The sequence below is a fragment of the Carcharodon carcharias genome, chromosome 8 (assembly GCF_017639515.1).
Source record: "Carcharodon carcharias isolate sCarCar2 chromosome 8, sCarCar2.pri, whole genome shotgun sequence".
NCBI lineage: Eukaryota > Metazoa > Chordata > Chondrichthyes > Lamniformes > Lamnidae > Carcharodon > Carcharodon carcharias.
The window spans coordinates 147599127-147611241 of record NC_054474.1 but is presented as its reverse complement, the minus strand read 5'-3'; the positions used below and the strand labels follow the sequence as shown (position 1 = coordinate 147611241).

Sequence of the window (12115 nt, the reverse complement as noted above, 5' to 3'; positions counted from 1 at the left end):
ACCTATTATGAAAACAGAAAATTCTGGAAAAACACAGCAAGTCTGTGGAGAGAGAAAAACAGAGGATTTCCAAAAAGTGTTTGATAAGGTACCGCACATTAGGCCACTTACTAAGATAAGAGCCCATGGTGTTGGGGGTAATATATTAGCATAGGTAGAGGTTGTTTAACTAATAGAAGACAGAGAGTTAGGATAAGGGGGGCATTTTCATGGTGGCAACCTGTAACTAGTGGAGTGCCACAGGGATCAGTGCTGGGGCCTCAATTATTTACAATATATATTAATGACTTAGATGAGGGAAATGAATGTACTATCGCCAAGTTTGTGCATGACACAAAAATAGGTGGGAAGACAAGTGGTGAGGATGACACAAAGAGTTTACAGAGGGATATAGACAGGTTAAGTGAGTGGACAAAAACTTGGCAGATGGAATATAATATGGGAAAATGTGAGGTTATGCACTTTGGCAGGATGAATAGAGGAGCTGAATATTATTTAAATGGAGAAAGACTGCAGAAAGCTGCAGCACAGAGGGATATGGGAGTCCTTGTGCATGAATCCCAAAAAGCTAACATACTTGTTCAACAAGTAATAGGGAAGGCAAATGGAATGTTGACATTTATTTCAAAGAGAATGGAGTATAAAAATAGGGAAGTCTTGCTAAGATTACACAAGGCACTAGTTAGACCACACCTAGAATAGTGTGAACAGTTTTGGTCCCCTTGCCTAAGGAAAGATATACTGGCATTAGCGGCAGTCCAGAGAAGGTTCCCTAGATTGATCTCGGGTATGAAGGGATTTTTTTTTTGAGGAAAGGTTGAGTAGTTGGGCCTGTGCTTATTGGAGTTTAGAAGAATGAGAGGCAACCTTATTGAAACCTATAAGATTCTTAGGGGGCTTGACAGGGTAGATGCTGAGAGATTGTTTCCCCTTCTGGGAGAGTCTAGGATCAGAGGGCATAATCTCAGAGTAAGGGGGCGCCCATTTAAAACAGTGATGATGGGGAATTTCTTCTCTCAAAGTGTAATCAATCTGTGGAATTCTTTACCACAGAGGGCTGTAGAGGCTGGGTCACAAATATTTAAGGCTGAGACAGACAGATTTTTAATCAGTAAGGGGATCAAGGGTTATGGGGAAGAGGCAAGAAATTGGAGTTGAGCATTATCAGATCAGCCATGACATTATTGCATGGCGGAGCAGACTCGATGGGCCAAATAGCCTACTTCTGCTACTACATCTTAATGTCTTATGGAGCTAACGTTTTGAGTCTATTTAACTCTGCTGTTTCTCTCACCACAGAAGTTGTCAGACTTACTGAGTTTTTCCAGCATTTGCTGTTTTTTATTTCATATTTCCAGCAACCACAGTATTTTGCTTTTAGCATAAACCAGTTGACTGGCCTGTTTTTGTCATGTATATACTGTATATGTAATGTTTTAAAAACTAAACTTTACATCAAACAATTTATTTAGGCTTCCTATTCTGCTGCTTATCAAGAGTATAAAAATCCAAACATATCACTGCTTGCTGAATCACTTGTCTTTTTCTTCTATTTTTTGACGCTCCAACAACAATGGACCTCAAACGTCTTCTTCTATATTAAACATTGCGAGGTTTTCACTCAGACCACAATTTTCTTTTGAAGGAATCATACAGACAACGAAGAAAGAGGCCACTCGGCCCATCCCTCTCATGCTATCCCTGGGAAAGAACCCGCCAAATACGTCAGGCGGAAATGACACGATGACGCCGGCTGTCCGGAAGTGCCAGCCTTGGCCGGAAAGCTCGGGTTGTCATAGAAACGGAGCTGCGGCCTAGCTGCGAGCCATGAGCCTGGGCCTCGCGTTCGGCCGCTTGGGGAAAACAGCTGCCGCGGTCCCCAGGCTGTTGGGAGCGGCGTCGGGCCGGGTGATCTCTGCGGGGCGAAGGACCTCTGCGGGCCGCAGTTTCCTCAGTCGGAGCGGTGGCTGCCTGCACACGGCCCCGAGAGTGAGGGCCGGGAACGGCCTGGTTCAGGCTGCCGCCACCCACTACCAGCTGGTCTACACCTGCAAGGTGAGGCCCCGGCTCTGGGACCAGCTTCAGGCCCTGGCTCCATCTGCATCTCTCTCCCCTTCACAAGGAATGATCCGATCAGTCGCTTCTACATCAACCCATCAAAATTATAAAAATCAATATTGGTTTAAAGACAAACTCAATAGAGAGACCCCCGGGGGCATCAACAGGCATACTTTTCAGGAGGGTCAGTTCTGAGGGAACGCTGCACTGTCGGAGGGTCAGGAGTGAGGATGTGCTCCCTGTCCAATGGTCAGTATTGAGGGGGTGCTGCACTGTCGGAGGGTCAGTACCGAGGGACTGCTGCACTGTCAGAGGGTCAGTACCGAGGGAGTGCTGCACTGTCGGAGGGACAGTACTGAGGGCGTGCTGCACTGTCGGAGGGACAGTACTGAGGGAGTGCTGCACTGTCAGAGGGTCAGTACTGAGGGAGCGCTGTACTGTCAGAGGGTCAGTACTGAGGGAGATGCTGCACTGTCGGAGGGTCAGGACTGAGGATGTGCTCCCTGTCCAATGGTCAGTACTGAGGGGGTGCTGCACTGTCGGAGGGTCAGTACCAAGGGAGTGCTGCACTGTCGGAGGGTCAGTACTGAGGGCGTGCTGCACTGTCGGAGGGACAGTACTGAGGGCGTGCTGCACTGTCGGAGGGACAGTACTGAGGGAGTGCTGCACTGTCAGAGGGTCAGTACTGAGGGAGCGCTGTACTGTCGGAGGGTCAGTACTGAGGGAGATGCTGCACTGTCGGAGGGTCAGGACTGAGGATGTGCTCCCTGTCCAATGGTCAGTACTGAGGGAGTGCTGCACTGTCGGAGGGTCAGTACCAAGGGAGTGCTGCACTGTCAGAAGGTCAGTACTGAGGGCGTGCTGCACAATCGGAGGGTCAGTACCGAGGGAGTGCTGCACTGTCGGAGGGTCAGTACTGAGGGGGTGCTGCACTGTCGGAGGGTCGGTACTGAGGGAGTGCTGCACTGTCGGAGGGTCAGTAATGAGGGAGTGCTGCACTGTTGGAGGGTCAGTAATGAGGGAGTGCTGCACTGTCGGGGGGTCAGTAATGAGGCAGTGCTGCACTGTCGGAGGGTCAGTAATGAGGGAGCGCTGCACTGTCGGAGGGTCAGTAATGAGGGAGTGCTGCACTTTCAGAGAGTCTGTCTTGCCGATTTAATGTTAAACCAAAGTCCAATCTGCTCGCTCAGTTGGATGTAAAGGACCCCCCAGCCGCTACTTTGAAGGAGAGCAGGAGTGTTCTCAAAGGTCAATATTTATCCTTCAATCAACATCATTAGAAACAACGTACCTGGTCATTTATCTCATTGCTGTTTGTGGGATCTTGCTATTTGGAAGTTGGCTTCCTTTTCCCCACATTATAGTAGTGCCTGCACTTCATTGGCTATGAAGTGCTATGGGTGTTCTGAGCTCATTAAAGACTATATTAAAACAAATCTTTCTTTACTCCTTTAACAGTATTTGGGGATCCTCAGACACCATTTCTTGACTGTGTTAAATAAATGCCTCTTGGATTTTTATCAGTGCTGCTTTATGTGGTTTGAGAAATGAAGTTTTGGACAGTAGAAGGAGTTAATGGATATATCGCTAAGCTTGACTCAATTTAACAGGTTGCGATAAGGTAGATAGGTGTATATATGGAAAATAGCAGATAGGAAAGGGCCTACTGATTCAGCCAATGTGTACCACACAGTTATGATACCTCGTGCATCAGAATACAGACACTCCCCACCCAACCCAAAAGTATAATCCCCTGGAAGAGGCGGAAAACAAATTCCAGGCCAAATGCTGGAGTGGGAGGATGGAAAATTCCTCTCCAACACCAAAGCAATTGAGGAGAACGTACTCCTGTTCCTATTTCTTATGTTCTTATGATCAGTGCTGTGGCTCTGAATCTGGAGAACTGTTTGTCTGGGCTCTGCAGCAGCTTCAAGTGTGTGCTGACAGGGAGGGCTAGCTACCAAGCAGGAATAAAAATAGGAAATACACAGAAAGGCTGAATAGAACCAGACAGAAGGCCAATGGAAGTAGGCATGTAGCCATCCCCTGTTACTCTACAGAGAAACATTTTGTCTTTTTCAGGTGTGCCAGACAAGATCTATGAAGAGGATCTCCAAACTTGCCTATCATAATGGAGTTGTCATCGTAAAGTGTCCTGGCTGTAGCAATCACCACATCATAGCAGACAATTTGGGATGGTTTTCAGACCTTGATGGAAAAAAGTAAGCTCCGTTTAATGCTCTGTGTTTGATTCAATTGGCTGAATTCTATAACTAACCATGATCCCAGCTTTTCCCTGTGACTTCTTAGCCTGATGAATGAAGTAACCAACACTGAATGACCCCTGCATTTCTCCTTCTTTCCCCCTCCACCCCCAACCCAGCATTGTCTAGTACAATGTTTCTGCGTTAGTTTCTCTTTTTTGAGGGAACTGTTACGGCTGTAACATCCAGACATACCCTGATTTTAAAACTCTCATCCTCCTTCACAAATCCTTCCCTAATCTTAAACCTCCCTATCTCTGTAACCTCCTCCAGCCCCTACAACCCTCCCTATTTCTGTAACCTCCTCTGAGTCTGTGTTCCTTTAATTCTGGCCTTTTGAGCATCCACAGTTGTAATTGCTCCGCCATTGGTGATTGTGCCTTCATCCACCAAGGCCTTAAGCTCCAGAATTCCCTCCATAAACCTCTCTGCCTCTACGTCTCTCTTCCTTTAAGATGCTCCTTAAAACCTACCTCTTTGACCAAATGTTTGGTCACCTGTCCTAATATCTCTTAACTTGCTTCAGCCTGATAATGCTCCAGTGAAGCACCTTGGCAGATTTTTACTACATTAAAGGTGTAAATGCAAGTTTGTGCTTGATGTAGCCAGTGGCTAAAACAAAATGATGACTAGGAGCTTGTACTGTTCCCAGAAACCTTGCGACTATCAATGTGATATGCCTGGGAAAAAGCATACATCTGCACTTGTGGATTGGTAACCAAAGGACATTATTTATGATCATTTGCAAAGGAACCAAGAGGAGATGAGAACATTTTGTGCCCAGCGAGTTGTGATCTAGGATGCACTGCCCGAAAGAGCAGTGGAAGCAGAGCCAAGAGTAACTTTCATACTCCAAGGAGAAAAATTAGCAGGGCTATGGAAGAATGAATTGGGAAGAACGGGACTAACTGAATGCTCTTTCAAAATGCTGGCACAGGCACACTGGGCTGAAGGCTTCCTACTGTGTTGTATCAATCCATGAATTCCTGTCAACTGTTTCCAAAATAAATTCCCACGTCCACATTTATTATGTAATCTTCCTGTGTAAACATGTAACACTGTGACTACATGCTCCTGCCAGTGGTGGCACTGTACAGCCTCAGTTTTGTGTCTCCTAGTTCCCCAGTCTGTATTGCAGAGAAACATCCCTTCTTACCAAAAACTCTGCTTCCTAAATTGCTGTTAGGTTTACCACTTATTGATACATATTATTAAAAGCATTAAATTAAAGTAAGTTCAGAATATGTCACTTTAAAATGAAGTCTGAATTCTGCCTTCATACCTTAGACCAACCACACCCACCCTCTAACCCCACTTCACCTGAAGGCGACACTTGCTCTCGGGCTCCACCTGTACATCTACAGAATCACAGAATTTTAATGGCACAGAAGGAGGCCATTCAGCCCATCATGTCTGCACTGGCTCTCCAAATGAGCATTATGCCCTAGGGACATGACCCTGCCTTTTCCCCGTACCCCTGCACATTGTTTCTATTGAAATAATCATCTAATGTCCTCTTGAATGCCTGAATTGAACCTGCCTCCACCACACTTCCAGGCAGTGCATTCCACAGCCGAACCACTTGCTGCGTGAAAAAAGTTTTTTCTCACGTCATATTTGCTTCTTTTGCAAATCACTTTAAATTTATGATACATATTGACAATATGTATCAAGTAAATGGTTAAAAACAGCAATTTAGGAAGCAGAGTTTTTGGTAAGAAGGGATGTTTCTCTGCAATACAGACTGGGGAACTGGGAGACACAAAACTGAAACTCTACAGTGCCACCACTGGCAGGAGGGTGTAATCACAGTGACATGTTTACACAGGTAGATTACATAATAAATGTGGATGTGGGAATTTATTATAGCAACAGTTGACAGGCATTCATAGATTGATACAACACAGTAGGAGGCCTTCAGCCCAACGTGCCTGTTCCAGCATTTTGTAAGAGCATTCAGTTAGTCCCACTCTTCCCAGTTCATTCTTCCAAAGCCCTGCTAATTTTTCCCCTTCGAGCATTTCTCCAATTCCCTTTTGAAAGTTACTCTTGACTCTGCTTCCACTGCCCTTTCGGGCAGTGCATCCTAGATCACAACTCGCTGTGCACAAAATGTTCTCATCTCCTCTCATTCTTGATCCTTTTACAAGTGGGAACAACTTCTCCCTACCTACTCTGTCCAGCCCTCTCATGATTTTGAACAACTCTATCAAATCTTCCCTTAGCCTTCTCCTCTCTAAAGAGAACAGTCCCAACCTCTCTAATCTATCTTCGTAATTGAAGTTTCTCATCCCTGGAACCACTCTTGTAAACTTCTGCACTCTCTCCAATGTGTGCACATCCTTCCTATAATGTAGCGCCCAGAACTGTACACAAGACTCCAGCTGAGGTCTAACGAGTGTCTTATATAAATTCAACATAACCTCCCTGCTCTTGTACTTTATGCTTCTATTAATAAAGCCCAGGATACTGTATGTTTTACTAACTGCTCTCTCCACCTGTCCTGTCACCTTCAATGATCTATGCACATATACACCCAGGTCTTTCTGCTCCTGCACCCACTATCTAGTATTTATAAAATGTGTCAAAAGTTTACAAAGTGTTTTTTTTAACATAAAACTATCATTCTCATTGGCGTCATCAGGAATATTGAAGAAATATTGGCTGCAAGAGGTGAGAAGGTTCAACGTGTGGTTGGTGAAGACTTGCTAGAAATTACCACAAGGGGAATTGCCCACAACAAACCTGGAGAGTTATCTGAGGAGAACAGTTCTAAAGATGCCCAAGGCTCTGGAGATCAACCTAAATCCTAATCCTGTCTCCAGCATGGAAAGTCTAACTGATGGAGAACAATCATGTTGGTATGAGGGAGATTCCACCTAAGGGATAAAATCATATAAATAAATTTAAATAACTGCAGCTAATTTATATCAGACGCAGCCCACCAACACCTCAGTGAATCTTGGGAGAAATTACTCCATGCAAGCTAGAGATATGTTTTTCTAAATATTTCTTTTATTAAAAGAGACCTGTTAGTGAAGCCAATTGAGGGCAGAATATTGGGGAGTCGATCTACCTGTTAACCAATCTAGGAAATTACTCAACAAGAGGCCAGTCCCATTGTAAGAGAAAAGAACTGAACCAGAATAGGACAGAGGGAAATTAATTTCATCCAATGGTGCAACTGTTTCTAAAACAAGGAATTCCAAAGCCTCTTTCCTAACACCACGGGTTTAAATAGTGGGCACACAGACACTATCAGATGCTGTGTTATACTACAAACAATGTAAGCCTTAAAACAAAGCACTACTGTGAAATTGAGCTGACTGCAGAAACGGCTGAGTCTCTAATGCTGACTGGGTTATGTCGTACTCAACAGCAACAACAACTTGCATTTATATAGCCTCTTCAATATAGTAAAACATCCCTTGGTGCTTCACAGGAACATTATCGACCCTAAGGCACATAAGAATATATTAGGACAGTCAGCAAAAACCTGGTCAAAGGGTTAGGTTTTAAGAAGTGTCTTAGAGGAAGAAAGAGAGGTGGAGAGATTTAAGGAAGGAATTCTAGAACTAAGGGCCTTGGCAGCTAAAGGCACAGCCACCAATGGTAGAATGATTAAAATCAGCAACACGCAAAAGGGCAGAATTGGAGGAACACAGATATCTTATAGGATTTTAGAGCCAGAGGTGGTTACAGAGGGAGGAAGGGGCGAGGACATAGATATGACATAAATTTGAACACAAGGATAATGAAGGCCACATCTGAACATGGTTACCCTACTAGTTATGATCAAGGTGTAGAGTTAGAATAAAACAGCACATGAGATACGCATTTGTGTTGTCACTCACTTCTTGATCTCTGATAAGCTGGGAGCTAAATGCTCTCCAACCGACATTGGAGTTAAGCTGTTGAATGAATATTTCCTTAATATGATTCCAATTACTAAATACGGATCCTACATGAAAGCCCAGAGTTCTGATGTGTTTCCTACTTCGGCTGTCTTCACCATAATATCGAGCTTTTCCAGCCATTTATCCATATTGGAATAAAAGCAAAATACTGCGGATGCTGGAAATCTAGAACAAACACAAAAATACCTGGAAAAACTCAGCAGGTCTGACAGCATCTGCGGAGAGGGATACAGTTGACGTTTCGAGTCCATATGACCCTTCATCAGAACTAAAAAATATAGAAATGAGATGAAATATAAGCTGGTAGAGTTGGGTGGGACAGGTGGAGCTCGATAGGGGGCCAGTGATAGGTGGAGGCCAAGAAGAGATTGCCAAAGATATCATAGACAAAAGGACAAAAGGGTGTTGACGGTGGTGATATTATCTAAAGAATGTGCTAATGGGGACCTAAAGGGTGGCAAGCAGGACAAGCTAGTGGCAGATGGCCCTAGTGGGGGTGGGGGGGGAAGGGATCGAAATGGGCTAAAAGGTGGAGATGAAACAATAGATTGAAATAAATTTAAAAATAGGCGAGAAAAGAAAAATATATTTGTTTATAAATCATTATAAATGATTGGAAAAAGGGGAATCGGAAAGCGGGTGGGGATGGAGGAGAGAGTTCATGATCTGAAATTGTTGAACTCAGTATTAAATCCGGAAGACTGTTAAGTGCCTCGTCGGTTCTGTTCCTCCAGTTTGCGTTAAGCGTCACTGGAACATTGCAGCAGGCCAAGGACGGACATGTGGGCATGAGAGCAAGGTGTTGTGTTGAAATGGCAAGCGACAGGGAGGTCTGGGTCATACTTGTGGACAGACCGAAGGTGTTCCGCAAAGCGGTCACACAGTCTGCGTTTGGTCTCTCCAATGTAGAGGAGACCGCATTGGGAGCAGCGAATGCAGTAGACTAATTTAAGGGAAGTGCAAGTGAAGCGCTGCTTCACTTAAAAGGAGTATTTGGGCCCTTGGATGGTGAGGAGGGGGGAAGTAAAGGGGCAGGTGTTGCACCTTCTGCGGTTGCATGGGAAGGTGCCAGGGAGGGGGTTGAGGTGTAGGGGCTGATGGAGGAGTGGACCAGGGTGTCCCGGAGGGAGTGATCCCTGCGGAAAGCCGCTGGGGGGGGGTGAAGGGAAGATGCGTCTGGTGGTGGCATCATGCTGGAGTTGGTGGAAATGGCAGAGGATGATCCTTTGAACGCGGAGGCTGGTGGGGTGATAAGTGAGGACAAGGAGGACCCTATCATGGTTCTGGGAGGGAGGAGAAGGTGTGAGGGCGGATGCGCGGGAGATGGGCCGTACACGGTTGAGGGCCCTGTCAACCACTGTGGGTGGAAAACCTCGGTTAAGGAAGAAGGAAGACATGTCAGAGGAACTGTTTTGGAAAGTGGCATCACCAGAACAGATGCGACGGAGGTGAAGGAACTGAGAGAATGGGATAGAGTCCTTACAGGAAGCAGGGTGTGAGGAACTGTAGTCGAGGTAGCTGTGGGATTTGGTAGGCTTGTACTGAATATTGGTGGACAGTCTATCAGCAGAAATTGAGACTGAGAGGTCAAGGAAGGGAAGTGTCACTGATGGACCATGTGAAAATGATGGAGGGGTGGAAATTGGAAGCAAAATTAATAAATTTTTCCACATCCAGAAGAGAGCATGAAGCGGCACTGAAGCAGTCATCGATGTACCAGAGAAAGAGTTGTGGAAGGGGGCCAGAGTAGGACTGGAACAAGGAATGTTCCACATACCCCATAAAGAGACAGGCATAACTGGGGCCCATGCGGGTACCCATAGCCACACCTTTTATTTGGAGGAAGTGAGACGAGTTTAAGGAGAAATTGTTCAGTGAGAAAACAAATTCAGCCAGATGGAGAATAGTGGTGGATGGGGATTGTTCGGGTCTCTGTTCGAGGAAGAAGCAGAGAGCCCTCAGACCATCCTGGTGGGGGATGGAGGTGTAGAGGGATTGGACATCCATGGTGAAGAGGAGGCAATTGGGGCGTGAGAGGAATCGCGGATGTAGGTGGGAAGAGACTGGACAAGGGGAGAGAGAATGGAGTCATGATAGCAATAAATGAGTTCCGTGGGGCAGGAACAGGCTGACACGATCGATCTGCCGGGACAGTCCTGTTTGTGGATTTTGGGTAGGAGGTAGAAGCGGGTCGTCCGAGGTTGGGAGACTATGAGGTTGGAAGCTGTGGAGGGAAGATCTCCAGAGGAGATGATGTCAGTGACAGTCCTGGAAATAATGGCTTGATGTTCAGTGGTGAGGTCATGGTCCAGGAGGTAGGAGAAAGTGTCTGCGAGTTGACGCTCAGCCTTTGCGAGATAGAGGTCAGTACACCAGACAACAACAGCACCACCCTTGTCAGCGGGTTTGATGACAAAGTCAGGGTTGGACCTGAGAGAACGGAGTGCATCAAGTTCAGAAGGAGAGAGGTTAGAGTGGTTGAGAGGAGCAGAGAAATTGAGACAACTGATGTCACACCGACAGTTCTCAATGAAAAGATCAACAGCAGGTAAAAATCTAGAGTGAGGGGTCCAGGTGGAGGGAGAATATTGGAGGCGGGTAAAAGGATCCGTTGAACGGGAGAGGATTCCTGCCCAAAGAAGTGAGCACGGAGACGAAGGCGGCAGAAGAAGAGTTCAGCATCATGCTGAGCCTGAAATTCATTGAAGTGAGGGCATAAGGGTATGAAACTGAGTCCTTTGCTGAGCACTGAATGTTCAGGGGAAGGTCAGAGGGTATATTGAATACACGGCTGGGGCTGGGATTGGACGACAGGATGGGGACAGAGGGACGGGCAGGGGTGGAGGGTTCTGGATGGGTGTTGGTGTCGATGAATTGTTGGAGCTTGCGTTCCTTCGCATCTGAAAGAAAGAGACAAAGTTTCTTGTTGAGGCATCGGATGAAACAAAGAATAAAATGAAACTGGGGGCAAGGACAGCTTAGAAAAAGGGTGCATCGGTGCTGCTAGAGGGAGAGGTCAAGTGTGTTCATATGTCACTTATCAACCCACCAGCCTCCACGTTCAAAGGATCATCCTCCGCCATTTCCGCCAACTCCAGCATGGTGCCACCACCAAACACATCTTCCCTTCACCCCCTCCACACCACACACACCCCCCCCCCCCCACCCCCGGCGGTTTTCTACAGGGATTGTTCCCTCCGGGACACCCTGGTCCACTCTTCCATCACCCCCTACACCTCAACCCCCTCCCACGGCACTTTCCCAAGCAACCACAGAAGGTGCAACACCTGCCCCTTTACTTCCCCCCTCCGCACCGTCCAAGGGCCCAAACACTCCTTTCAAGTGAAGCAGCGCTTCACTTGCACTTCCCTCAATTTGGTCTACTGCATCCGTTGCTCCCAATGCGGTCTCCTCTACATTGGAGAGACCAAACGCAGACTGGGTGACGGCTTTGCGGAACACCTTCGGTCTGTCCGCAGGCATGACTTGGACCTCCATCGCTTGCCATTTCAACACACCACCCTGCTCTCTTGCCCACATGTCCATCCTTGACCTGCTCTAATGAAGTTCAATGTTCCAGTGAAGCTTAACGCAAACTGGAGGAACAGCACCTCATCTTCCGACGAGGCACTTAACAGTCTTCCAGACTTAATATTGAGTTCAACAATTTCAGATCATGAACTATCTCCTCCATCCCCACCCCCTTTCTGATCCCCTTTTTTCCAATAATTTATAATTTTTTTACAAATATATTTTTCTTTTCCCGCCTATTTTTAAATTTATTTCGATCTATTGTTTCATCTCCACCTTTTAGCCCATTTCGATCCCTTCCCCCCCCCACCCCCACTAGAGCCATCAGCCACTAGCTTGTCCTGC

At 46.4% G+C, this 12115-nt stretch overlaps 1 protein-coding gene across 1 annotated transcript; it reads left to right on the top strand.

The window, feature by feature from the left end:
• The first annotated feature begins 1761 nt into the window (after positions 1-1761).
• Positions 1762-8159, top strand: dnlz (DNL-type zinc finger). Its single transcript, XM_041193885.1, has 3 exons — positions 1762-2055; positions 4141-4280; positions 6967-8159. Exons 1-3 carry the CDS (start codon positions 1828-1830, stop codon positions 7133-7135), a joined length of 537 nt encoding a protein of 178 aa, XP_041049819.1. The 5' UTR covers positions 1762-1827; the 3' UTR covers positions 7136-8159.
• The last annotated feature ends 3956 nt before the right edge of the window (positions 8160-12115 follow it).

Excerpts from the sequence above, each read along its gene's own strand:
- dnlz (XM_041193885.1), top strand. The coding sequence starts at position 1,828 with ATGAGCCTGGGCCTCGCGTTCGGCCGCTTGGGGAAAACAGCTGCCGCG. Across the intron at positions 2,056-4,140 it reads AGCTGGTCTACACCTGCAAG|GTGTGCCAGACAAGATCTAT; the intron begins GTGAGGCCCCGG and ends TGTCTTTTTCAG. Across the intron at positions 4,281-6,966 it reads TCAGACCTTGATGGAAAAAA|GAATATTGAAGAAATATTGG; the intron begins GTAAGCTCCGTT and ends TGGCGTCATCAG.